At 44.1% G+C, this 27,901-nt stretch overlaps 1 protein-coding gene across 2 annotated transcripts; it reads left to right on the top strand.

Annotated features, from left to right (window-relative positions):
- The first annotated feature begins 1,386 nt into the window (after window positions 1-1,386).
- TMEM165 (transmembrane protein 165) lies at window positions 1,387-27,402 on the top strand. 2 transcript variants are annotated; one of them, XM_035004957.1, is made up of 6 exons: window positions 1,387-1,822; window positions 13,237-13,462; window positions 20,741-20,916; window positions 21,388-21,570; window positions 25,613-25,718; window positions 26,599-27,402. In XM_035004957.1, exons 1-6 carry the CDS (start codon window positions 1,613-1,615, stop codon window positions 26,673-26,675), a joined length of 978 nt encoding a protein of 325 aa, XP_034860848.1. In that variant the 5' UTR covers window positions 1,387-1,612; the 3' UTR covers window positions 26,676-27,402. The 2 variants fall into 2 exon arrangements, with proteins under 2 accessions (XP_034860848.1, XP_034860849.1); XM_035004958.1 differs by lacking the exons at window positions 1,387-1,822; window positions 13,237-13,462 and adding exons at window positions 13,469-14,313; window positions 14,643-14,872.
- The last annotated feature ends 499 nt before the right edge of the window (window positions 27,403-27,901 follow it).

The raw sequence follows: 27,901 nt of genomic DNA, 5'->3' as shown, positions 1-27,901 counted from the left end.
GACTACATAAGGTGGTATCTTCAGTGAACTCAAAGTAGGTTTGCCCACTTTGCCACAGATTGTTTTGGTGGATTCATTTCTTGTTCCAGGATTTAATAGATAACTTCCATAGCTCTTCACAAAGTACAGGTTTAATGTATGTGCATTTATGTTAAGTATTTAGATTATTTCTTGGCACACGGTTAGCACTCAAACTTCTGATAACTAAATAGCTCAACTTTTTTTGTATCAGATGTACAAATACTTTCAAGCCCAACCAACAACCGTCCTTTCCTGTTTTCTACTCTTGTCTGCCCCAATACCCACCCTTCAAAATTTCTAAGCACTCAATTTCTTTTTTTATTTTTATTATTATTATTTATACAGGGAGCGCGGGGTGGGAGGATAGGAAAGGGGCAAAGAGAGAGGGAGAGAGAGACTCTTAAGCAGCTTGGAGCCCCACGTGAGCCTGGATCTCAGGATCCTGAGATCATGATCAGAGACACAATCAAGAGTTGGATGCTGGGGATGCCTGGGGGGGCTCAGTCCTTGAGCGTCTGCCTTTGGCTCGGGTCATGGTCCCAGGGTCCTGGGATGGAGCCCCGCATCGGGCTCCCTGCTCAGCGGGAAGCCTGCTTCTCCCCCTCCCACTCTCTCTGCTTGTGTTCCCTCTCAAAAAAAAAAAAAAAAAAGAGTTGGATGCTGTGACTGAGCCACCCAAGCACACCCAAACACTTAATTTCAAAAGCCAAACAAGAGACCAGTCTAAGATATGTGCAGTATAAAACATGCAAAATAGGCTTTAAATGTTTCCGGTCTGGGGATAATTATAGGCAAACAAATAATATCTAAAAGTCTTGAGGATTTTCGTCTGTTACTTCCTAAGTCCCATTTAAGAGATTTGTTTTAAATAATCGCATTTGACTCTCCAAGAACACTGCCCTCAGCAGATGGCCGCACGTTCGAGGCGGCCCCGGGAATCGTGAGGGCGTGCGGCACCGGGCTAGGTGTGGCCGTTCCCACAGCGAGTGCCACGTAACCACCGCGCTCCGACTAATTTGACACCTAGGGCAGGCTAGGGGCAGCGTCGGCCGGCGCGGATATTAGGGCAGAAGACGCGGGTGGGAGCAGAAGCAACGGGGCCGTGCGGTCCCGGGCCGGTGGACAGACACCCGAGAGGAAGCAGCCGCGTGGAGCGCGAGAAGGATGCGAGGCGAGGAACGTCACGCGGCCCGGTTCCTCCCCGGCGCGCTGGGTCCAATGGGAGGAGGGCGCGAGCCGCACCTCAACCTGCCCGAGGACGTCACGACGCCGAAGAGGACGCCGGGCCAATGGGAGGCTGTCACGGGCAGGGGCGGGGCTCCGAGGAATTGGGCTGGGCCGCAGCGAGACAGTTGGCTGAGTCCTGTGGCCGCAGCGGGAGAAGGGGAGGACCGAGCCGGCCGCTGCGGACGCCGGCCTGCGCTAAGCCTCTCGCCCGCCCTTGCCACTTCCCGCATGGTGTTGGTTTCTCACTAGGCGGCGGCGGCGGCGAGGCGAGAGGGACGCACGGCGGGGCCGGCTCGGGGTCGAGGCTTCCCATCGCCCGCACTTCCTCCTGCGGCGCCCGTGCGTGGCCGTCTCGGCCGGCGGGATGGCGGCGGCGGCGGCCCGGGGGAGTGGCCGCGCATCGGCGCCCCGGCTGCTTCTGCTCCTGCTGCTCGCGCTGCTGTTGGGCCCGACCGGCGTAGGCGCTGTCCCCGACGAAGACCTTAGCCACCGGAACAAGGAACCGCCGGCGTCTGCCCAGCAGCTGCAGCCGCAGCCCGCGGCCGTGCAGGGCCCCGAGGCAGCCCGGGCCGAGGTGAGCAGGACGGGCCGGGCCGGCTGCGGAGCCGGGGCGCCGGGTACCAGGCTCGCGGCCGCCGGGAGCGCGGCCCTCGGCCCCGGCGGCCGGCGAGGGGGAGGGGAGCCCGCCCCAGCTCCTTGGGGGTGGAGACCGTGGAGGGCGCTTCTTCCCGGGCCGGGCCCGGCCTCGCCCGGCTCCTTATGGGGGAGGGGAAGGGAGCGCCCAGCGCGGCGTCCGCTGGAAACCTCCGGTCCGGGAGCACCGGGATGCTGCCGAGGAATGGGCTTCCAGATACTTATCCCGGGTACAAAGTTTTTAACACAGGATAGTGCGAGGCTTTTCGTATTCCCTGAGGATAACAGCATCGGACATTTCATTGTGGAAACCGCTCGTCCCAAACCGCCTACCGCAATTCAGCTTTGCACGACCCGTGTGTTTTGCCAAATGTATATGGATTATGAAACGTGACGCTCACTTTTTAAAAACGTGCTCTGGCTTGCAGGAAGTAGCCCTCAGGAACGCAGAGGAATAATCAATCTTTGACAGTACAGAGTGCTGCAGCGGTGTGGGCTGCCAACACTAAATTCATAAGCATACCAGAACCCGTTCCTTTGGTCTTATTAACGTCGTAATTTATGTTAATAGAATGACTTAGTCGCTTGTATGCAGAGCCTCGGCGGCATTTTTAAATGCCTTCCCTGTACCAGGGAAACTTTCTCCTCATTTCCAGTTAGGACTCCTGAATTGAGGCCTCTGGGCTCTCTTCTAGTGGGAGAGTTTTGGCGCTCAGCCTCTCCTAGGTCTCCACTCCCACCCAGGCTTCATTTGGCCAGTCACCACCCAACTAATCTTTTGAAATTGAATTCTCTTTTACGGCTCAGAAATCCTCAGTGAGTTGCCCCTGCATACTGACTTCAGTCCATCCTGTTCTGCCGGATGTTGAGATTTCTTCCTGATTTGGCCCCAGTCAGCCTCCTGGCTTTTTAGACACCACTCCCTTGCTCATACGCAATACTCAAACCACTCAAACCGGAGATGTGCCGTGTACTCTGTGGCTAGTCTCCCCAGCGGGCAGCCTCCCTAAAAAGGCTTCAGTGAGCTTGGAGCCGGCTGGTCAGACCCGTACCCACCTTTCAAGAACCAGCAGATACCTACTCTTTGAAGACTTCCCTAAATCTTCCTGGTTAAAAGTGATTTCCCTCTTGCCTGTCACTCCTGAGCTCAGCTGACCCTGCTAGCCATTTCCACTTCTGAAATTGAACTAAAATGCTGAATCATGAAATGTATTCTTAGTGTTTATCCTTTAGCCTTCTGTCATTTAAACTCATTATCTGTCATTAACTCATTATTTTCAAACGAAACTACTTTTGGTTAAGTAACTTTGTGAGAGATTTTGAATGTAATGTTCCAGGCCTTTCATCAGAGTTTTAGTCATATAGTGATTTTTTGAGATATAAATAGTGGTAGGTGTGGCTATTAATAATACCCTTTTAGGCAGCTAGGAAAAATCTCGCCTTGTAAAATAAAGGCAGCAGTGTGCAGTGACTATATTCAAGTGGACTTAAGGATCCTTGTCTTTAAAACTGGAGATGGGAAGGGAAGGGCCAGGCACAATATAATATGATTTTTGTCTTTAATATTTTGATATACAGTTGACCCTTGGACAACGGGTTTGAAGTGCATGGGTTCACTTATATGTGGATTTTTTTTTCAATACAGTACTGTAAATGTATTTTCCTTACGATTTTAACATTTTCTTTTCTCTAGCTTACTTTATTATAAGAACATAGTATATAATACACATATAAAATATGTATTAATCGATATCAGTGTATGTTATTGATAAGCCTTCCTGTCAACAGTAGGCTATTAGTAGTTGAGTTTTGGGGGAGCCCAAAGTTATATGCAGATTTCCCACTGTGTGGGGGGTGGGGCTCAGCACCCCTAACCCCGCATTGTTTAAGGGTCAACCACCTCTTGGTGGTTCTTTTAAGATAGGAATTTTTTTTTTTTTTTAAGATTTTATTTATTTATTTGTCAGAGAGAGAGCACAGGCAGGGGGAGCACTAGGTAGAGGGAGAAGCAGGCTCCCTGCTGAGCAAGGAGCCGGATTTGGGAGTCCATCCCAGGACCCTGGGATCATGACCTGAGCTGAAGGCAGACACTTAACCGACTGAGCCACCCAGGGATCCCAAGATAGGAATTTATTCTAAATTGTTGTATATTGTAGTAGCATCTAATTATCTTGTTTTAATTATATTTTCATCTAATGTTTTGATAAGGCTCAGGTTTTTTCTCTATGGTGCTACAGCATGTTGGAAGAGATTTTTCTTTCATGTTTTCTAAACTATGTAATATAAGTATCATTTGCTCTTTTTGTCCCATTGTTAGAAGTAAGCTATCGTCAGGGTTCAATTTGATAACCGTATAAGCAAGGGCTGAATGTTGCTGGATATCTGGAAGTTTCAACCGATTTGCTTTGCAGCTACATCCAGTAGATTTTAAAAGGATAGGATATTTAAATTTACTTTTTTCATGCCACTGTGTGAGAGTGGACTTATGAAAATGGAGAGGGAAGAATCTCTCCTTCACTGGTAGACATTCATGTGTAAGATGTATTATAAAAATGTTATATCTCAGCGTACTTTGAAGCAAGGTAACTGAACTTCTGACAGGACTTTCTATATTGGGTATTTTTTTTTCTCTAATCAGGTAAAAAAGTTGGGGGGTTCACTCTGTACTTACAGTTACAGATAAACCCCAGTTTACAAACCCTTGGAAAGAGTAGTTGTTGACCACTTGGATCCTTTCATTTATGCAGTTTATGCTTCTAGTGACTTACTCAGTTTTTTTCTTATTCCTTCCCCGGACAGAGCATGTAGTACAAGAAGCATTAAGTCCATTTAGTTGAGGGAGATCAGACAGATTTAATAAAGGCAGTTTATAATTAGCTGCGTATTCTGGAAGTCCAGAGAACTGCTCTGGTTGCATAGCAAGGTTGATAAAGCCACAAAAGCCTATTACCTCACCCAGTACAAATTCTTATTATTGTATTTCTGCTTTACTGTTTCTTGGCATTTCTTTTATTTATTATCTTTGAACTGTGAGAAGGCCTTCTTTGAGAAATTTTAAACTTTTTTCCATTTCCATGAGGTTGCACTCCTGCTCCATCCCGCCCAACCTTCCAGTTCCAGCCTCTTTATAGCAAAGCTAGAGGCTGTCAGGTGACTCGTCTTACTTAGGATTGCTGTGTCAGAATGAAGTGACTGCGTTTGTTGGTATTCTACCATCAAAGCAATTAAAAAAATCAGTGAAGCTAAATACATTTAATACATTTCAAATCTCAATTTATAAATACATTATAAAACAGTAACATTTATAAAAATAAAGTTTAACTCATTAAAATAAAATGTATTTGTAAACATCTAATTGTTAAATATATAGTATTCTAATATGAATTAACAAGTAACAATAAAAAACAACAAACCTAACCATTCACAGATAAAAAGACATGCTAGTGAAAATTTATAATAACATACAATTTTATCTTTAAATACAATCTCTTTATTTATTTTTAAAGAACATTTTATTTAGAGAGCGAGCATGCATGAGCAGGGGAAGAGGCAGAGGGAGAGGGAGAGAGAGCATTTCAAGCAGACTCGCTGCTGAACTGGAGTTCGACGCTTAAGTAACTGGGCTACCCAGGTGCCCTTACGATCTTTTAAAACCAGGGTTTCCCAAGGTGTCTTATTTAAGTTGCACGTATATTTTTGTGCATATTTTCCACTTTGTGGGAAAGGCTTTTCTAACTTGATACAGTAAAGTCATGGTGAGGAGACTGTTCTAAGCCAGTTGTAAGCATTTTCCTCTAGGCTCCTTTATCTCCAAATTTCACCTCTTGTGTGATGACTTTTGTTGAGCGGCTTTATTGTTGTTTTCTTGCAGGGAAACCAGGCCTTTTCCAGGTAGTTGGTAGTAGCCCTTACTTCACAGGAGCATCTGCATCTTCCCTGGCTCGGCACGTGCCGCCGTGTGACCGCGTGGCCATGTGGCCACGTGGCCGGGGTTCACACGCCGCTTTCATTCAGGTCACTGCCGCCGTGTGTGCATCTGAGCTCTGGGACTCGAGTAGGAGTTATTGTTTGCCTTGTTGGCATTTTCATCCTTCTCCCGAAGATCATGAGAGCACAAAGGAATACTTTCTAAACAAGGGAACTTTCAGTTTGGAACTAATTTTGAGTGAAGAGGAGTTTTATTCAGCAGTTTTTTTTTGTTTTTTTTTTTACATCCCAAGATGTAAATAATTTGCATCTGACGCCCAAATTCAAATACTGAAATGGTGGCATTTGTATGAAGGCAGACACTGGTGTTTGATGACTGGTAGAACACTGTAACTGGGTGGTGGGGTACCAGAGTGACAGCCCCTGCCTGCGCCCCGCCCATAGCGTCCACACGTGCTGCCTTTCTCCACGGCGGGGAGCGAGACCAGCCATCCGTGCCTGTTCTCGTCTGACCTCCGCTGCTTTCCCTCCTCACAGTCTTTATTCTGTCCCTTTCAGTTGGCCCCTTTCTGTCTATGACACCTGCCCCCAGGCTTCTCCTTTTTGGGAAAGGGGGGAAAAAGACCAATAATTTAACTACTTGACTGTATTCATTTCTGTTCTTCAGTTTTATGGACCAGATTTCTTTCTTCTTCTTTTTTTTTTTAAATTTTATTTGTCCGAGAGAGAGAGAGACAGAGAGTGGCAGGCAGAGGGAGAAGCAGGCTCACTGCTGAGCAAGGAGCCCAACGCAGGACTCAGTCCCGGATCGTGACCTGAGCCAAAGGCAGACGCTTAACCAACTGAGCCACTCAGGAGTCCCTAGACCAGATTTCTAACTGGGACTTAGGGAATTAACTGTTCTTTCGCTTCACTTTAGTCTTCCCTTATTTGGCTTCAGTCCCTGTCTTTTCATTGAAATTCTGGTTTTGAATGATACCTAAAATCTATCTACTTACTACTTCCTGGGGTCTTTTTCAGCTCATTTCACACTGTTCACCTCCTCTTGAAGAGCCCTACCCCATCTTGGCTGGATAACCTTGAGTCTTAGTAAGTTTCATTCTCTCCTCTTAACTCAAGATAACAATTCTCAGGTGTTTGAGTAGCGGGTTAAACCGTGTAAATGAAAATACTTGGCATCTAGTTAGTAGCTCAGCGAATGGTGCCTGCCCCTAACTTGACCATCTCCTGCCTGGCTCTCTGAATATCTAAGACAGTTGTGTTGTTGCTGTTGTTCTTTTTACCCCCTTCACCCCTTTCCCTGGGTGAAGACCTTCTCTAAGGCTCATTTTTTCAACGTAATCTAATCTCCCTTTCCCTTGGAAATCTCATCTACTTGCAAAGCTCTAGCTGATCACTGTAGGCTGCCAGGAGCCAGACACATACCTTGAGACTGCTGGCCTCAGCTCAGGCGTTCCAGTTCTGGGAGCCTCTTGGAAATCTTCCTTTGAAGTGCTTCTTACTGCCTCACAGCGAACGTATCTGAAGCCAAACCTTATTTTTTTTCCACTTGCCCACATGTTTTGTGGGAATATAAATATTCCTCCCAGTAAACCCAGCAGAAAAACCTTACCATCATCTTTGATGCATCCCCCCACCCTGCTTTTTAAAGCTCTTTTTATATTTTCCCTTTCTGTCGTGTGCACAATTTTCCCTTCTCTGAATTACCTTCACCAGTGGTCTTATGCAGCGGGCCTCCTCATTGGCCCAGCGGCCGCCAGCCTTCTCTACATTCTGCCCTGGTCTGTTAGCCACAGTGCCTGAGTCATATTTGTGGCTTCTACTCAGGAACTTCTGAGGGATTCTTGCTGATCAGAACACAAAGGATTTTCAGTTCGGCCTCAGTTTATCTTTCTCATCTTACCCCAGCCATTCATCTGATGGGTTTGCTCCCTTCTCAGAACATGCCTGTATTCTTTGCAATTGTCAGTCCTGGGAATGAGGGAAGGGCATGTACCCCAGTGCATTTTGAAGTTAGTCCCCTCTGAGAGTGGCTGGTACCGAATCCTGCTAAGGCTTCAGGGAGGCTTATGAAATGAATTTCGGAGCTGACTTCCCCCGTTGGTCAAAGGTTGCCCCACAGGTGTTAACTCCTCCATACTTCCAGGTAGTGAAGGAATGCAGAGCCCTTACTTTCTGGTTGGACCTGCCTGAAACCAATGAATAGCCTTCAAGGAATTGGTTCTCCGTAAGTAGAGCAAGAGATTGGGTCAAGAGATTTTTGAAGTGGTGCACAACAGGTGTCTGTAATCATCTGTATGAAAAAAAAAAACCACCCAGAAATACAGAGAATGTAGAGTGAAACAGTATGTCTCCTCCCTCTTGTATTCTAGTTCCAGGGGTCAGCAAACTGCATTTTAGCATGGCTCCTTGTTTTTGTAAATAAAGTTTTTTATTGGAACAGAGCCATGCCCATCCATTAAAGTATTATCTATGGTTGTTCTCAAGCTACAGCATCTGAGTTGGGTAGTTATCACAGAGACTTTGTGGCCCATGAGGTTAAACATTTGGCCCTTTAAGAAAAAGTTTGCTGATTTCTGTTCTAGTCATCCTGGTTTCTTTCCTGTAAACACCCACTGTTAACTGTTTGCTGAGATTTGGCATGCATTAACAACTGTACTATCTACCTCCCTCCCTCCCACACCCCTCCACACACATACATACAATGACTATATACATAATAGGTGCTTTTTTCTAACTTAAAAATATCTTAACTGATTTTTCTTTATTGGTATAAATAAAACATTCTAATTTTTACTTTTCTTATATTTTAGAATATAATATTCTGATACACGGAGCAACCATTTATTTAACCAGTTCCCTGTTGATGGACATATAGTTATTTTATCTTTTGTTATTACAGATGGCATTCCATTTATACATGCTTCTAATACAAAAGGATGAACTCCCCTAGTGTTCCCGTCTTAAACTTTGTTTCAGTCCTGTACCTGCCATGCCCACGGTATGCGTTCACTTTCTCTTGAGGATTGCAGGATCCTTAGGGGTGGGAGTCATTGGGCTAGGCCTTCGTTACGAGGTTCTGTGTAAGTTGGATCTTGAGGAATCAAGGCGAATCACAAGAAGGAGGTAGGAGGGGCAGTAGGACTGCATGATTGAAGGCTGGTGGTTACCAAAAGCTTAATAGGTTCTTCTGTTGTACTGCCCAGACTGTAGCCCTGAGCCAAATGGCCGTTCTTCTGCACTTGAAATGTGGCTCGGCTAAATGGAGATGTGCTCGAGCTGGGTGTGGTGAGTAGATAGATGCCCGGTGGAAAAAAAGGAATGCCATGTTCCCAGAGTAGTATTTTGGCTATATTGGGTTAAGTAAAATATTATTAAAAATAATTGTATCTGTTTTTACTTTTTAAAATGTGGCTACCAGAAAATATAAATTATGTGGCTTGCATTATTTTCTCCTGGACGGTGCTGCTATGCAGGCTCACCCTTCAATATGGAGTCTGGGGCTCACTTTTAGACAGTGAGGTCACATGACGAACTAACTTCGTTTTACAAAGATGAAACTGGTCGTGTTGTGGTGCATTGTGGGAACTGTTTGTAACTGAGTGCTTACTGTGTGCTCGGCATCACCTCAGCAGCTCTCTGTGTAGTAGCTCATTTAATCTTCACAGCGACCCTGCCACTTGAGTCACGGGGAGGTAAACTTCCGGGCCCGAGGTCATACAGTAAGTGGTAATGCCTTGGCCGTGGCCCCTGGCAGTCTGATACCAGAGCAGGTCATCCTGAAGGTGAATTAGAAAAAGGTGCACTGGGGCGCCTGGGTGGCTCAGTGGGTTAAGCGTCTGCCTTCGGCTCAGGTCATGATCCCAGGGTCCTGGGATGGAGCCCCACATCGGGCTCCCTGCTCGGCGGGAAGCCTGCTTCTCCCTCTCCCACTCCCCCTGCTTGTGTTCCCTCTCTCGCTGTCTCTCTCTGTCAAATAAATAAATAAAATCATTAAAAAAAAAAAAAAGAAAAAGGTGCACTGCTTGCGCACAGTAAGCACTTAGGCCTCTGACAACCAATGATCATTTTCTTAACCAACTGAGCCACCCAGGCGCCCAAGAAAGCAAGAATTTCTTAAAATGGTACTTGCTTAATCAAGAGCTGGCTTCCAAGGCTGTCCTTTTGATTTAGTCCTAATACCAACTATTTTCTAAAATGTTAAATTTTCCCCAATTTTTAGCTCAAAGGTCTCATCTGATAAATGCTTAAATCTTGCTGATCTTTACTGTGGAATTAGGACTCAAGTTTATGTCGTGAGCTGAGCAATGACATGCACACTAAGAATTTCAGATTTTATTCTTATCTCTGATATCTCTGACTAGGACCTTTGTAAATCAAAGTACTTCTGTTTTTACCCTGTCAAATATCAGATGTGTTTTGGGGGTTTCTTTCTCTTTTTTTCTCTCTTAGGTTTCTAGAGACTCACAGGCTTTAAAAGTTAATTGAAGGTGGGCCGTTAGGTTTGGAGGAGACATTTAGAAGCAATTTGTGTAGCCCCCAGTTTCCCAGCCTGGGAACTAGTGATGTGTTGGATCTGGTGATTCTTTGCTGTGGGGGCTGGGGGAACGTCCTGTGCATGGTGTCCCGTCCATAGCAGCCCCTGTGGCTTCTGCCGGCCACGTGCTGGTAGTTTACCTTCAGTTGTGACAACCAGTGTCTCTGGACGTTGCGTAAAGACCCCCGAGAGACAAAATGGCCCGGGTTCAGACCTCCGACACAGCGCCTGTCCCGTAAGGGGAGGTTCTCTTCTCTGGAACGCTGGCGTGGAGGAAGAAGCTCACTGCCTTCTCTAGCGGTCCAGTTCGGCTGCACGTGGCTCTCTTGGGGAGAAATCTTTTCTCTGGGGTACGCTGAAGTCTGCCACCTAAATGTTTGCTACCATCTGTGACTTTATAGTTCTGCCTCTTAGGGTCGCACAGCGTAGATACAGACCCACAGACAAACTTTCGCAGTCATGGGAACATAGGCACACGGTCCTTCCTAGTCCCTTATTTGATTGTTTTAGAGCCTGAGTTGGCAAACTTTTTTTTTTTTAAAGATTTATTTATTTGAGAGAGCGAGAATGAGAGAGAGAGAGAAAGAGAGAGAGTACATGGGGGGGGGGGAGGGTTACAGGGAGAAGCAGGCTCCTCGCTGAGCAGGGAGCCCGATGCGGGGCTCGATCCAGAGACTCCGGGATCACGACCTGAGCCGAAGGCAGTCACTTAACCAACTGAGCTCCCCAGGCGCCCCGGCAAACTTTTTTTTTTAATGGGCCAGGTAATATTTTAGGTTTTTAAGGTCTCTGTTGCATAGTTTTCCCTTCCTTCTTCCATCCCTCCCCCTTCTGTCCCTCTCTTTATTTTTTGCAACCCCTTAAAAATGTAACAGCATTCTTAGCTGACACAGGCTGGTCGTGGCCTCGCGGCAGCCTGCCAGCCCCTGGACTTAGAGCCTCTTCCGCCTGGGATGATCTTCAGGGGGAGGGCCTTCTCCACGGTGGTGCCCCGGAGCCGTACAGAACTTTGGGTAAGAGCTGAGCAGCACAGAATAATGGACTTGTCACTAACTGTTAAACGTACTACTGTTTTGCTTGTTTGAGCGTGGTCACATTTTCAGCTTAAAATGACCTTAATGCCAACCAAGACTTCGGTTTGTCTTTTTTATTAGGCCACATGACACCGCCTAGGATATTTTTAGACTTGAGCATAGGACCATTCATATATCCATCTATATATGTATGTATTTTTTAACAGTTTTAATTTTTTTTATTGAAGTGTAGGTGACACACAGTGTTACGTGAGTTTTGGGTGTACAGCATGGTGATGGGACAGCGCTCACCTCACAAGTGTGGCTACTGTCTGTCACCGTACAAGGCCACCACGGCACCGTTGCTGTCCCTTTCATTCCCATGACATACTCACTCCATAACTGCAAGCCTGTATCCGCACTCCACTCCCCCCATTTTGCCCTTCCTCCCGCTGGCAGCCATCAGTTCTCTGTAATTATGAGTCTGTTCCTGCGTTTTGCTTGTTTATGCATTTGCTTTGTTTTTTAGATTCCACGTATAAGTGAAACTATATATAATTGTTTTTCTCTGATTTCACTTAGCATAATACCCTCTAGGTCCATCCATGTTGTTGCACGTGGCAAGATCTCATTATGTTTTAAAGATTTCATGTATTTATTTGAGAGAGAGAGCACAAAAGCGGGGGGGGGGGGGGCAGAGGGAGAAGCAGGATCCCCCGCTGAGCGGGGAGCCCAAAGTGGGGCTCAATCCCAGGACCCCGGGATCATGACCTGAGCCGAAGGCAGATGCTCAACTGATTGAGCCACGCAGGCGCTCCAGGATCTCATTTTTTTTTTGGCTGAGTAATATTCCTGTGTGTGTGTGTGAGAGAGAGAGAGAGAGAGAGAGAGAGAATACCACATCTTTATTCATCCTTCTGTTGATGGACACTTTAGTTTGCTTCCCTATTTGGCTATTGTAAATAATGCTGCAATAAACATTGGAGTGCCTAGATCTTTTCAAATTAGTGTTTTTGTTTTCTTTGGGTAAATGCCCTATACTGGGTCATAGGGTAGCTCTATTTTTAAGTTTTTGAGGAGCCCTTGTACTGTTTTCCACAGTGGTTGCATCGGTTTGCATTCCCACCAGGTGCACGAGGGTTCCTTTTCTCCACATCCTCACCAACACCTGTTGTTTCTTAGCTTTTTGATTCTAGCCATTCTGACAGGTTTAAGGTGTAAACTCATTATGGTTTTGATTTGCATTTCCCTGATGAGGAGAGATGTGGAGCATCATATACCATGTGGCTGTTGGCCATCTGGATGTCTTTGGACAAATATCTGTTCAGGTCCTCTGTCCATTTTTAATCAGATTATTGGGGGTTTTTTGGTGTTGAATAAATTCTTTATATCTTTTTATATCCAGCTATATTAAATCTCAGCTACAGCCATTTCTTGCTCTAGCCTTCTGAGAACTTTCTGGATCCTATTTTGTCCTATAAAATCTTAAAGGAACTTCTCTTGGCTTTCTGTTACTTGAATGTTTGGTAAGCATGTCTGGCTCTTCCACTCAAGGTACAAGTAAGAATTCGAGATGTAGCTAAGAACTAAATCTCAAATCACAAATCTTAGAAAATAAGGTAGTTTTACTATGTGGCTATAGCTGGTCTCTGTTCTTTTTTAAAAAAATTATTTTGTAGAATTATACTTGGATCTGCATTGTAGCATCCATAAATTAGAGGTTTTGGTCATTACAAATGGCTTTCAAAGTCCTTAGACAGTGAGTCAGTGACCATGACAGAAAAACTTTAATTCATATTCAAAAATAAAAGAATTTTAAGTAATGATTTTTTTCCAAAAAACAGCTGATACATAATATATATGTTTTTTTAATTTCAGAAAGGATTTACACCAGCTGCCCCGGTTCATAGCAATAAAGAAGATCCAGCTACCCAAACAAATTTGGGATTTATCCATGCATTTGTCGCTGCCATATCAGTTATCATTGTATCTGAACTGGGCGATAAGACCTTTTTTATAGCGGCCATCATGGCAATGCGCTATAACCGGCTGACGGTCCTGGCGGGGGCTATGCTCGCCCTGGGCCTGATGACGTGCTTATCAGGTGAGTGCGCTTTGTCCTCCTCCTGACTTTACTGAACTAAGGAGAAACCATGGTGTGGGGTATTGAGTCGTTGACTCATTTAGCTAGCTGGTCAGAGCACTTAGTTTGACCAAGTTCCAGAATTTAGTAAACAGAAAAATAGTGTCAGGTACATACATGACTAAAAACCATGCTGTACTTTCAAAAAAATGAAAATTTCAGCGATTCACAGCCAAGATCCACACTCGTCATTGATTCACTAGTTTTTTATCCTTGGTTTGGCTGTGTATACCCTTGCCTTTTTTTCTTTTCAGTCCAGATAAGCTTCTAATTTGATCTCTTAGAAATAGGACTCAAGTCACAACAGAGGATTATCGATTGAAGGACACTTGAAGGACGTGGTGGAAAGCAGTAACTTTTGAAGGACATTTGGTAATCAAGTAACTGAAGAGTCACTTTCAGTTTGTTGTGTTTGATTAAGATGTTCTTACCCATTATAATAAGGGGATGAAATGTTCTTAGATTCCCAGTTTGTGTTACTATTGCAAAGGCTTCAGTTTGAGAATTAGACCATGAGAAAGGAAACTTAATACTGAATAATGAGGCATAGCTGAGCCTCTGGTTCAGAAGCCACCCCAAGCCGCCTAGCTGGGTGGGAGACTGAGCTTTCCCCTGAGAGTCAGACGGGGGTGGGAACCTGGCCTACTGATTAGTTCCTTAACCTGCCAGCCTCAGTGTCCCCATCTGTGGACTGGAGACAGACGATAATGCCTATGTCCCTCGTCGGGTTGCGGTCTGTGTTAAATGTTTCAGGTGCTCGGTCCTTCAGCCCTCTGCGCCTCTCCCACCTCTCAGGCAAGCTGGTTCTTCAGGTACGGAGCAGGTTCTGGTTTGGGCTGCTTGGACGCCTGTTAGAGTTTACGTCGTTTTAAACCTATTATAAATGAACAGTTTACTGATTAAAATAATCGGACGACTTTCCACATTTTAGAAGTTAGTTTTAGCATCATTCATATTTCCTAATAACATAATTTTTTCTTCAAAAGCAAATTTTGATATAGGAAATAGGAAAAGTGGAGTGGGTTGTTGGTGAAATCATGTGTTTAGAATGAGTTTGAATAATACCCGAGGATTTTAGTTTTGAAACTTCTGGCTTTGCGGGTAACTGGAAAACTGGCCTTTCTGCCCGTTCCCCCCTCAGAACCCGGTGCCAGGGGTTCCCCCACCTCTTCCACGCGATCAGTTGGGGGCCGGCTGAGTCCCCGGCCCAGGCCCGCCTGCTGCCCGCTGCCCTGCTGGCCGCGCCGCCCACCGCTGCTGTGGGGAACGGGCTCCAGCAGGGGTCTGCACGCCTTTTCCTTGGGTATCCAGGACCACTTGGAGAAACTCTGTACCCCCTGCTCACATGGAAGTTGTCGAAAAGTTGTCACCGTAAGTTTAAGGAGTTGCAAAGGTCTAGTTTCTGCTATATTGTATAAAATAAAACTGTTAAGGTATTCTTTTAAAATAAGTCAAATGGGATCTAAATACCATTAGCAGTTTGATAACCCACTGTCACCTTCATTCCTTTAAAAATACCTGGACAAACTCTTAACATTTGGACATTGACATTGTTTTTTCCCCTTTAATTCTTACTTTCCTCCTAGAATTTTACCCTAATGATTATAACTTTCTGCTTCAAAATCTTTCATGGATTTCGCTCGTTCAGATTTAGCTCGTTCAACACTGTCATTTATCTGCAGCACAAATATGCATATAAATTGAAATTTTTTTAAAAGATTTAGTTATTTTAGAGAGAGTGTGTGCACATGCAGGGGGAAGGGGAGGGAGAGGGAAGAGAGAATCTCAAGCAGACTCCCCGCCGAGGGTGGAGCCTGACATGGGGCTCCATCTCACAACCCTGAGATCACGACCTGAGCAGAAATCAAGATCTTGTCAGAGGCTTAAATGACTGAGTCACCCAGGTGCCCCCATAAATTGAATTTTAAAAGAGACTGACGGTTTCCTTTGTTAAGTCTCCAAATGTAATATTTTTTATAGATTTAAGTTATAGTTATTAATAGTACACAGTTGATTAAAAGCAAAATGTATCACAAGCTAAATACATTTATATTACTTATATTTAGCTAATATATCACACTACCTAAACCATTTTTTCAAAGTTTGGATATGCATCTCTTAATGAAATGATAGAAGTGTTTATTTGTTTTTAAGTAGGCTCCATGCCCAGTGTGGGGGGTTTGACCTCCACCTGAGACCACGACCTGAGCTGAGATCCAGAGTCAGATGCTTAACCGACTGAGCCACCCAGGCCGCCCCAGAACTATTCTTTTTTTTTTTTTTTTTTAAAGATTTTATTTATTTATTTGACAGAGAGATGGAAAGAGAGAACAAGTAGGCAGAGAGGCAGGCAGAGGGAGAGGGAGAAGCAGGCTCCCCGCCGAGCAGGGAGCCCGATGCGGGGCTCGATCCCAGGACCCTGGGATCATGACCTGAGCCGAAGGCAGACGCTTAACCGACTGAGCCACCCAGGCACCCCAGAACTATTCTTTTAAAATTAGTTTATATGTCCGTGACCAATAGTTTTATTGAGCGAAGGAAGTAAGGTTTAGCCTCAACTCTAATCTTTATTTTTTTTTTAATAGAGAGGTCAAGGCGGAGAAATTTTATTCACATAAATAAGTAGATAGTAAGGAATTTTGTTATAACCATACTCCGTTCATTGGACTCCTGAGTTTTAGGCTAAAAATTATATACTAGTCTGTTATCAGAAATATTTTTTAATGCTTTACCAGCTGACAATACTGCTAAATAAGATTTGAAATACTGCTGTCAGTTTTGTTGAAAGCAGAGGATTAGAAACCATCAAGTATACCAAAAAGAGTTTCTCTGAAATTTATCAAATGGCTGTTCTTGTGCATGTTAGTCTTTTACTTAGAAGTACCTTGTTTAACTGGCTGTATTTAAAAATGATTGAGAAATACTGTTCGTTTCAGTGTACTTTTGCCAATAAGGGATTTTGTTTAAAAACTGTATCACATCACATATTTTGAATACGTTTTTGCCAGTGCCTTGGAGCTGCAGATTTGGCTTGTTCGGTTTATGGGAACTGTCTACCACCTGACCTAACTGCCATAGCAGTTCTAGTAGGCCCACAGTAAATCATCCAAGCCAGGCTTGCTTTGTGTCCGAAATCATTTGACTTGGTTTCTGAATTGAAATGAACGGGATATAATGACGACCATCTGCTTTATAATCCTTCTAAAATGGATGCCGGGGGGCTGGATTAGGCGAGGGAGCCAGCTTTGAGAGTGCCACCAGGGCGAGAGAAGACCCCACGGGCTTTAGTGTTGCCTTCTGAGGCTTTCTTTGCTTTTTGTAACAAGACTCTGCCTTAGGGAAAACGCCTTCATTTACACCGGTTGGGGGACGAAAGAGGCACGATTTCTCGGTGAAAACTGTCATTCCTGCCAAGGCCCAAACACCCTATTTCTAATGCCATGAGCATCGGTTCCAACAAACATAATGCCATTATATCTGATGTCATGACCTTACCAGCAGCTTGCATAAGACAGGGAAGCCCCAAAGCCCCGTGTCTGCTTTATGATGCCTTGATCGAGGACCCCAGGATTTTAGACCCCCTCTTTGCTGCCCGAGGATATATATTTTTCCATACTGTGGGGAAATGCACCAGAGAAAGCTGGGTAAAAGGCATCCTTGTAAAGGGGACAAAAGGCAAGCGAAGGAGGGATGTGAGAAAGGGGAGCCTGACTGACTCCTTAACCACAAGTACATTTCAGGAAGAGGAGTTTTAGGAAAGACAAGTGGAACTTCGGGAAATTCCTTTATGAAGTATTCATCCATGTCCCCTTGTGAAGTCCTTATATCCCTGGGAGCACCAGAGCCCCAGTTTGGAGACTGTACACTTGGAAGTCTTACCCTTCAGACGCCCCGAGCGGAGGGCTCAGTAGGTTAGGCAGGCCCCTCCCTTCGCTGTGGGTGGTGGGTTCACCTAGCCTTTCTGGGCCGTCCCGCAGCAGGGGTGATCATCCCGTGTGCTTCAGAGTTTGATTACTGCCGCTCTTCCTCCTTACTGCCTTTCTCCCATTTTCCGCCTTACCCACTTGTAATCTGATTTCTGCTCTGACACCTTTGGAAAGGCTTCAGTAATCAGCTTTCCTGATTAGAGTTCAGTTTTCATTTCCGTGAGCCCCCCTCACACCACATTCCTGGGCATTCCCACCTTTTTATTCTCTTGGCTTCTGTGACGCCCTGTGTTTATAGTTCTCTCTGGGGAAAAAATTTTGTGCCATTGAATATTCATATTCCCCACAGTTTTATTCTTGGCCCATTTTCCCCCTTCACACTGATGTCCCTGTGCGGAGTGTTCTCAGTTTAATTACCTGAAATTCAGTGGGTCCCAAATCTCTATCTTCATTCACTCCAGGTGATTTTTCTTGCAACTTCTCCATTGCCAAGATGTAGAAGGACCAGGACATAACTTGTTCTGAGTTGTTGCAAAGTCCTTGCTTTTATAAAGAGAAGTAATGGCTCACTCTTCCCAGAGCAAAAGTGCTTGAGTGTCTGAGGGAAAGTTTCCAAGAAAGAGGAAATAGAGGGACAGTAACCAGAGGAAGAAAAGTTATAATGCCAGGTAGTTTTTTGCTCTCTCTGGAGAGGTCAGGCAGAAAAGATGGCAGTGTAAGGGTCCGTAAGTATCAAGGTTGGTTGGTTTGTTTTTTAGATTATCTGAAGATAGAAGGAAAACTGAGTTTAGGAGATTTTTAAAGAGGCTTGCTACATTCCATTTTAAAATTTAAAACTTTTATGGAAAATACTTTAAATTCACAAAGTTGCAAAAATAAAACAGTACAAAGAACACCTATATACCTTTTTATCTAGATTCCCTGTTACCATTTTACCTTATTTGCTTTAGCGTTTGTGACCTGTCCCTATCTAAACAAAATGATGCCTGTGTATGTACATACATGATTTATAGGTGTGTAGATGTGACATATACATGCTATCTGTAGATACGTAAAGTATGTACAAATACACATAACTCATATATATATATATACATGGACAGAGTGATACGTGCTTTGCCGTCCTTATTTTGTGTCAGGCGACCTGACATGCTCTCTAGCAGCATCCCCTCCTGTAGAGGAGCAAGCCTAGGTCAGGTATTAGATTTGGTTCTTTTTAGTCTTTTAATCTGAAATACTTCCACAGCCTTTTCTCGTATTTTACAATGTTAACATTTTTTTTTTAAAGAATACAGCCTTTAAGGGATTGATCCTCATCTTGTGTCAGTTTGCTGTTTTCTTGTGATTAAATTAAGTCTGTGCCTTCTTGACCAGAATACGGCCTTGGTGGTGTTTGTCCCTCTGAGAGGGTCACATCTGGAAGAACATGATGTCCATCTGTCCCTCACTGATGTCAAGATTTCTCTTGCGTATGGTCTTTTTCTCTGCAAATAATACGCAGTCTTTACGGAGACGCTGTAAGACAGTACAGCTACTCTGTGCCCGCTTGGAAGTGGATGATTCTCACAGGATCTCAGCGCTCCCTTGATGCCTGCAGAGCGATGGTGTGCTGGTTCTGGGGCCCCATCCCCATTTGCTGTGGGCCCCAGCCCACTGCGCTAACAAAGAGCTCCTTCCCATCCCCTGGGCTTGTCTATGTGCTGTCAGTATAAATTGGGGAATTCATTTTTTCAGTAGGTTTTAATTACTTAACTCTGTTGCTTAAATTGTCCCAGATTCGGCTGGTGGGAGCCCCTGCAAGCTGGCTCCTAGTCCTTGTGTCATGCTCCCATCATTCTTTATGCTCTTGCTAACTTTCCAGTCTAACAGTATAGGGCAGGTGCATCTTGTGCCCCGTCTGCCGAGCCCTGGAGTTAGCGGTTTTCCTGAGGAGCCTTTTCGGGAGAATGCGGTCAGAAACCAAGATCTGCATGTAAAGTGGGCTCGTTACAGAGATGTCTTTGCTTCGTGGCCTTTTCAGTGGATAGAGCAGAAAATCTCCGTATCGTGTGTGTGCACACACATACATGCAGATACACATATTCATATGTATAATTAAAACATGTACACATAAACAGATTTGATGTCTTTCTAAACATGATTTTAAAATCTTCAATTTTGTAATGTAGCGAACTGGGAATACATTCGATGTGGTTACACATTTGATGTTCAGGCAGATAATGGTTATACATTTGATCAGGCAGATTTTAAGTGTTGTACTCATAAAAAGAGCATGTGAAGTGGAGTAATTGCATTTATTATGTATATGGAACGTCCTCTGGCCTTTCCATAGTTTGAAGTTTTAAATACTGAACTGATAATACTGGTATAATTGTGTTTCACAGTTAGGATTTGGGTCCTTGATAGGGTTCCAAATATAGTTTTTTGTTTAACTTAATACAGTTGTCCTCTTTTTTTAATGATAGGAAAGAATGGTACTGAATAAATTTGAGTCTATTGTAAATGTTATTTTAATATATGTAGGAATTAGTTTCTTTTATAAGATATACTTACTTGGTGCTCGCTTCGGCAGCACATATACTAAGATATACTTACTTGAAGTAGTTAAAAAGGAGCAGAGTTTGAATCCTACCTCTCCTGGAGAATCTTGTCATGATTCTTCACTATAGAAGTTTATAATTTAAAGATCTGTGATGAAGAAATATCACTTACATATGAAAGTGGTATAAGATGTCAGGATCCTTAGAGGGCATCATCGTTAAGTTCCTCCCTAAAGTACTGTGCCCCACGGGACATGTGGCGAGCCAGCCCCTGGCTGTGGCCACAGAGGAGTTCGTTCTCTCACCGGGGAACACATGCTGTCTTCAGCTGCACCACTGATCTTATGATGTTAGGCCCCTGGCTTGATCTCAGGGTCTGAAATTGGCGGAGGGAAAGTAGTGGAATTATTTAAGGTTTAATATGTATTAGATCGGCTTCTTACGTGAACCATTTTTCCTTTAGAACAATGTGGTTTTTTTTTTTTTAAGATTTATTAAAGCGAGCGAGTGCGTGTGAGTGGGGGAGGAGCGGGGGGAGAGGGAGACAGAGAATCTGAAGCAGACTCCGTGCTGAGCACGGAGCCAGACACAGGGCTTGATTCCAGGACCCCGAGATCATGACCTGGGCGGAATTTAAGAGCCGGCTGCTCAACCGACTGAGCCACCCAGGCGCCCCAGAACAGTGTTAAATTAGGATTTCCAAAGTTAACTGTTCTGTGGGTTAGTTGCGGTGCCTGCTAACTAACTGGGCGTGCTGTTGCATTTTCTTCCAGTTTTGTTTGGCTATGCCACCACAGTCATCCCCAGGGTGTATACATACTATGTTTCAACTGCATTATTTGCCATTTTTGGCATTAGAATGCTTCGAGAAGGCTTAAAGATGAGTCCAGATGAAGGTCAAGAGGAACTGGAAGAAGTGCAAGCGGAATTAAAGAAAAAAGATGAAGAAGTAAGTCATGGCAGTATTAAATATCTGGACCAAAAAAGCACTCAACTAAGAATCAACACTATGCACAGATTCTTCGGTGGCCAGCCCTATCCGGGTGAGATGTGTGGGCCACGCAAGAATAGCTTGTTGTGCCTGGTTTGCATTCTTAGAGCCGTGATCAGGCTCCTCGGTGATTATAAGTTCCCGCAAAGCAGGAACTGTACTTTGTATTTTACGTTTCTTGCCACAGCATTTAGGATAGTAAGGGAGCAGTAAAGATTGATTTTGTTGCGGAGGAATGGAAGAATTGAGAATATAGTGTTTGTTGTGTGAGAGTGGTTCAAAAGAAAAGTTTGGGGTCACGTAATTTTAGTTTCAGCATATTCCATAAAATTTAAACACTTTCTCAAAGGTTAAGTAATTTTGATACTATTTTGATTTGCTTCTTGGGATTAATGTCTCTCTCTCTCTCCCTTTTTTTTAAAAATTTAGTTTCAAAGAACCAAACTCTTAAATGGACCAGGAGATGTTGAAACGGGTGCAAGCACGACGATACCTCAGAAAAGATGGCTGCATTTTATCTCACCCATCTTTGTTCAGGCTCTTACATTAACATTCTTAGCAGAATGGGGTGATCGCTCACAACTAACTACAATTGTTTTGGCAGCTAGAGAGGTGAGTGATACTTGAGAAACAGTGGCTTCTGTATTAATGGTAAAACTAAGCATAACAATGTTACTTTGCTCCAGAGGACTCCAGAGGACAGTCCGTCTGGGCCAAGGGACTGCTGCACATGCTGGATTATTTTAGACTAATGATCCTGATTCTCTTTAAAATGGCCCATCTCCAGCTCCTGTGGTCAGATGGCATTCTGTGTCCCAACTGAATTGGCGTCTTTAGATTTCTCTTGTTGACTCCTCTTCCCTTCAGTTTTGCCGAACTGATAACCGTGGCAGTCGTCTTGACTTGGTTTTGTCTTTCCTTAGAACTTTAGTGTTGTAGGGGGTTACTTTACAAAATAACATTCAGTGGAAAATTAACAACAGCCTAACTGTCCAGTGTGGAGAAATTAGTTCATTTATTTACAAATTTCTGTGTAGTGTGGGAATAGTCGCTTCTCGGCAAACATAAAACTTCAGGAAATTGAAACGTTCACAGTGCTTATCTCTGGGTAGTGCAGTTACAGTTGACTTGCTTCTGATGTACAGTTTCGCTGCTCTTAGACCCTGAATACTGAGGCCTAGAATGGTGGTAAGCTAGAAGAGATTTCTGCTCACTTGGTCTGCACCTTTGCTCTAAAGATACAGAACCTGAGGCGCAGACACTGGGCGACTTGTCCAAAGATCAGCTAGTTGGTAGCAGGGGCAAGGACTAGAAGCTAAGGCGCTCTGCCTTCTAGCATTTTCTTCTATATCTTGTAGTTGCCAAATGCCACTTAATTTAAAAGATAGCTTGGGGGGGTTGTTTTTAAAATCTTCATCTTCCTTTTCGGAGGGATTAGTTTCTCCTGAGGTGTCTTACCGTTCACACGGGCTTACTACGACTTACTGAGGCGGCGGCTGTGGAAAGCAGTGCTGCAACTTCTCAGGCTCTCCTTGATCTTAGCTGATACCGCGTCTTTTTTTGTATCTGTTCAATTGCGCTGTTTTTATCCAGTGGTAGGATTTAGAGAACAAGCTTGAGTTGAATGTGTCCTTAGCTCCTAAGGAGACAAGTTCCTTAACGTAGGCCCCAGTTTCAAACAAGAGCTGAAGGCCAGGACAGGGCGGTTTCATCAGAGAAACATAAAAAATGCTGTATTAAAAAAAAAAAAAGAACTCCGTTTTTCACTCGAATCTTGCATTTTATTTTATTTTTTTAAAGATTATTTATTTTATTTGACAGAGAGAGACACAGCGAGAGAGGGAACACAAGCAGGGGGAGTGGGAGAGGGAGAAGCAGGCTCCCCGCGGAGCAGGGAGCCCAATGCGGGGCTCGATCCCAGGACCCTGGGACCACGACCCGAGCCGAAGGCAGACGCTTAACGACTGAGCCACCCAGGCGCCCCAGCTACCGGGGACCTGTCGAATCCTGCATTTTAAAACTTTCTTGGAAAATGTCACCGTAATGGCTGTGCCTTATATTTTTCTTGATTTCTAGCCTTCTTTATTGGCTTTCAGATTGCCAGGATTGGGACTTGAAAGTAAGCGACCTTTTGGTGGTGATGGTGATGGTGGGGGTGGTTCCGCCAGAGCGAGCTGTTAAGACGGTAGAAATGGCTGCATTTTCCTTAATAGCGTCATCTGTTTGGCACAGAGGGACTTGGGAAAGGTCCGGGTCCGCTGTCCCCGTGCGCTCCCTCGGTGCCGCCACATTCTGGCAGCGTGGCGTGTGCTGACCAAGCTCGAGTCTTCTGCTGTGTGACCAGATGACTGCACCCTGTTTCGTCTGAAGATGGGGCGTTTAGCTACTTCATGGGGTGGTTGTGTGGATGAAGCAGAGAATGTGCGTAGGTTCCCCCCAGCACCGTGGGGATGGTAGTGAGCTCTTCAGGGGCAGAAATAGGGGTGGTCTGTTTTTGTTCCCTTAATGTTCCTAACTTTTTTTGGTCATTTTTTATATAAACCATGCTGGAATGCAGTTCAGTTTATTTTAGTCTGAAGTTTATTTCTGCTTTCAACACCATGTCCTTAGAAGATGTTAATTAGGTACTAAGCAAAAAAAAAAAAAAAAAAAAGTGGGGGATGAGGTTCCAGGGTCAAATAAATTTTGCAAATAACAAAGACTGAAAACTTCTGTCTTAAAGTAACTATTGAATTGTACTTGATCCAGTGATTCTTGAAGCGTCACTTTGCAGTAGAATGGCCCCCACCTCCCAGGATGCCAGCTTGGAAGTGAGAACTCGCAGAGTCTGAGCGGCGCGGTCCACCCCGCCGCCCCTGCCCACCCCACCCCTTCACAGGGCAGCAGGGTCCGCCTCTCCTCCTTGCCCCGCCCCCCCCAATGGCAGTGCTGTCCCTGCTGCATTTCTGATCCCCGCCCCTCCGTGTCCCCACTCGGTCGCTTACATCTTCGCCTTTCTCCCAGGGCGGTTTTGGGAGCATTTTCACATGCATGAGTTTTCCCCATCTAAGAGTTCTCCCCCCTTCCCTCAATCCCACTTCTCTTTCAGACGCCACCCTCTGCCTCCCCTCCCCCGACTCAAGGGCCTTGGCTCTGATGGGGAACGGGAGTTGGTCCGTTTTTTTGCTCTCTACACCCGCTGGCCCTAGTTTCCGGCCTCACCGAACTGCTGACGTGGGGCTGTGAGTTCCCCGCCGCCACCGCCAACTGGCCCCACGGCGCTCATCTGGGGGGGGGGGGGGGCCCCCCCCCCCCCCCCCCCCCCCCCCCCCCGGGGGCCCCCTGGGGGGGGGGGGGGGGGCTCCTCGCCTGGCCGCCTCCGCCGCCTTCTCGGGGGCTCCTCTGCCTCTCTCATCCCTTCGGTGTTGCTTTCCTCCATCTGCATTTTCTCTCAGGGTCATTCTCTTCAGTCCCACAGTTTACTCACCACTGAACTCAACTGACTCCTGAACTTGTCCACTTTCAACTCCTGTCAGCACCCATAAACCCTTTCTTCACTCCTTCCACTAACTTTTTAAGTCATGGTATTATAATTCATCCAGAGAATTATGGGTGAGAAATACGGATGTCATGCCTGATTTTTCTCTTCCTTAACACCTAATACTCGAACTTGTCACTAAGGTATATCAATTATACCTCCTTAATTATACACATATATATATAATATATAATTATATACAATTATACACATATATACAATAATATATAATTATATACAATTATACCTCCTTAATTGCCCAAATCTACCTGCTTTTCTCTGCTTCCAGTCTCCCACCCCAGTCCAGGCAATAGCTTCTCCCATTGACCACCTTGCCTTTAATTTTGTTTCCTTCCAGTTCATTCTCTGTACTAGACTTTTAAAGCATAAACCTGTTCTGTGACTCTCCAGCTAAAAACCAGCCAGCCAGTGTCTGAAAGCCTAAATTCTAAGCTTATATATAGGGTCCTTTATGAGCTGACCTCTAACCATGTTACGTTTTATGTTCTATGTTAACATATTCTGTAGTTGTCTCTTATTGGTGGCCTGTTGCCTTCTAGTATGTTCTCTCCTCCACAAAACAAAGTCCAGTCTTCCTGCCCGTTCTTCAGGGCTTTCTTTTCTGGAAAACTTTCACTGGTCTTCCCAATCCGAGCACCTCCACCACTTTGTGCTGGTAGCAAGCATTTACCGAATGAATACTGTGTTCCTGGCACTGAGTAAAAGCACCGAGGACACAGTGGAGAAGAAGGCAGGCAGGATCTGTAGAGTCAAGACTTGCCTCGTTTCCCCAGAATAGCAGGCACTACCCGAGGGAAGAGATGTCTAGGTGGAGTCTCAAAAGCACTTGTCACTTGAGAGCTAAATATCACCTGTGACTGAAGCGTGACAACTGCTGAAAGGCTGTATGAGGGTTATTTTGATCTGAGAAATGTTTCTGCTACTTTTAGCTCTGTTCCTAGATATAACTGGAGCATATTCCTTCAAGCAGCTATTAACTTTTCATAAATTATACACTTGAATTTTTAGAACCGGTTTAAGGCTTTGTTGTTGTTGATCTCCATTTTCAGTGACTATCAGTTCTCAGGGAACTGTTTTAACTGCTTTTAAATTAACGTTAGCTATGCTTGCTTCCAGGACCCGTATGGTGTAGCAGTGGGTGGGACAGTGGGCCACTGCTTATGCACTGGATTGGCAGTGATTGGAGGAAGAATGATCGCACAAAAAATCTCTGTCAGAACTGGTAAGTCTTCGGGGTTTTTTTCTTTTTTAAAAATTTCATTATTCTTTCTTTTTAAGTAGGCTCCACACCCAGCATGGAGCCCAAGTCAGGGCTTGAACTCACCCTGAGATCAAGAGGTGAGCTGAGTTCAAGAATCAGATGCTTAACTGACAGAGCCATCCAGGCACCCCTTTTATTTTTTAAATTACAAAGAAAATACCATTTGTTTCAACTTCGAGAATTACTAAGACATTAGAGAAAGGGGAGTTCTAAGTTTTTACTTCTGGAGTACACTCGGTCTCTGCAGTGATCTCTTAGAGGTCTAGTTCATTGCTGCTGCTATTGCAAACACGGACTGTTTCTCACATGCACAGATGTTAGTAAAATACAAATTCATCTAAAAGCCGTGCTGGATTTATAGTCGCTTTTTATCAATGTATTTAAGTAAAAAAAATCATCACGTTGGAAATAAAATTTCTGGCCTTAAAAGTGCGTTTTGTAAGATGGGGATCTGTAGGTGGAGACCGTTTATGGATTCCACTGAAAATTTCCTGTGTAGCTGGGAGGGCCTAAAAATGGAATAAAAAAGTCTCTTGTCAGAGGCTGTTGAACATTCTTTTTAATAACTGGGTTTTAAGAGGAGTTACAGTTCTATTGTTGCTTGTCAGCACGGTCTCAATTTTAATATAATTCTGTCATTTCTTGAAATAGCGCTGGAGAAGCCGTGGATTATTACTGTACAGTCAAGTGTATTAAGTATTCTTTGCTGTGGAAGAGGGGTTTGAGTGTTTCTAATTTCTTTTCAAGGTTAGTTCACCAGATTGGAAGAATAATGGGCAGTCTCTTCGCTCCCTCATAGAGGAAGTTTGCCTTATTTCACTTTTTTTCTCTTCTCTTACAGTGACAATCATAGGAGGCATCGTATTTTTGGCGTTTGCATTTTCTGCACTGTTTATAAGTCCCGATTCTGGTTTTTAACAAGCCGTTTGCTCATTTGTATTTCGTTAAGATAGGTAACTCTTGTGTTTATATATACATAGTGTACATTGTAACTAAAAGTGACAGAAAAGACTGTATTTTGTAGCATTGATTTGCGAGTTTGACCCATAATGAAAGTATTATGTCCAGAAGAAATAATCATTTATTCTTTTGCAACATGGATTTTTAAAAGAAACCTGATATCCAAGTGTGGATTTTTCTTTTCTCCAGCACAATTATGTTAGTGTGATCACTGTTTTTTTCTTTTAGTATTTGTGGGGTCTTTTTGGTGGGAGAGGGTATATACATAGAACCACTGTACAGTGGGGTCTAGCCTTGATTTTCTTTCAGCACTGACCTCTTTAATGAGGAAGATAGATTTTCTCCTGGATTTGCCTTAAAATTTTTCTTGGGGGAGGAATGAATTTTTAGCTCTTAAAATATTAAGCCAGAAAGCAGTGTAATCACAAGTCTTTAAAAAAAATTTTTTTTTTAAAGAATAATGTATTACTGTTATAACATGATGAGAATTGTTTGCCAGGTCCGTTCTCCCTCCCTTTTTTTTTTTTTTTAAATTGGGTAAGAAACCCAATATAAAAACAGTCAATATTTGACAATGTGGAATTACTAAATTAAAAGAGAATACTATGAGTGTATTCATATTTTTTCTATATTGAATAAACCATGTAACATAGATATAGTGTAAATAAAAGTGGTATGACCAGAGCTTGTTTTCCCTTGTGCATTTTATAAGTGAGTTTGTAACAATAATTTACCAAAGTAGTAGTAATATTTATAGACCAGTTTCTAAAGTTGATGTTAAAAAACAGGAGCCAGGCATCTTCTAAAGCCTGTCTTACTTTAACCCTCAGACGGCTCTGGAACACAGTAGGTACTAACAAGGTTTAAAAAAAAAAAGTGTTATGGTAGAGCAGTGCATCAAACCACACAGTTTCATTCTAGAACCCGTAACCACCGATCATAATAAGCTACCTCATTTTATCACACTAACTTCAGTAATCACGGTCCTGTCTATTCAACTGTTTTATCCAAACAGCATCACTGCTTCTCCCAGCCTGCTATGTTCTGTTCCCATGTGCAGTAATTCTATTTAAGACTCTCTTAAAAGTAGCAACAGCACATATTGACGAAAAAGTCATTTTGGGAAACTTTTAAGGAGTTCTCTAGCCACCATAACAAGTGCAGTTACAGGGCAGTAAATACAA

This window comes from Mirounga leonina, unplaced genomic scaffold, assembly GCF_011800145.1.
Source record: "Mirounga leonina isolate KUSES-001 unplaced genomic scaffold, KU_Mleo_1.0 Mir_129, whole genome shotgun sequence".
Lineage (NCBI taxonomy): Eukaryota > Metazoa > Chordata > Mammalia > Carnivora > Phocidae > Mirounga > Mirounga leonina.
Note: the sequence above shows the minus strand (reverse complement) of the source record. Positions and strands in the feature narration are given on the sequence as shown.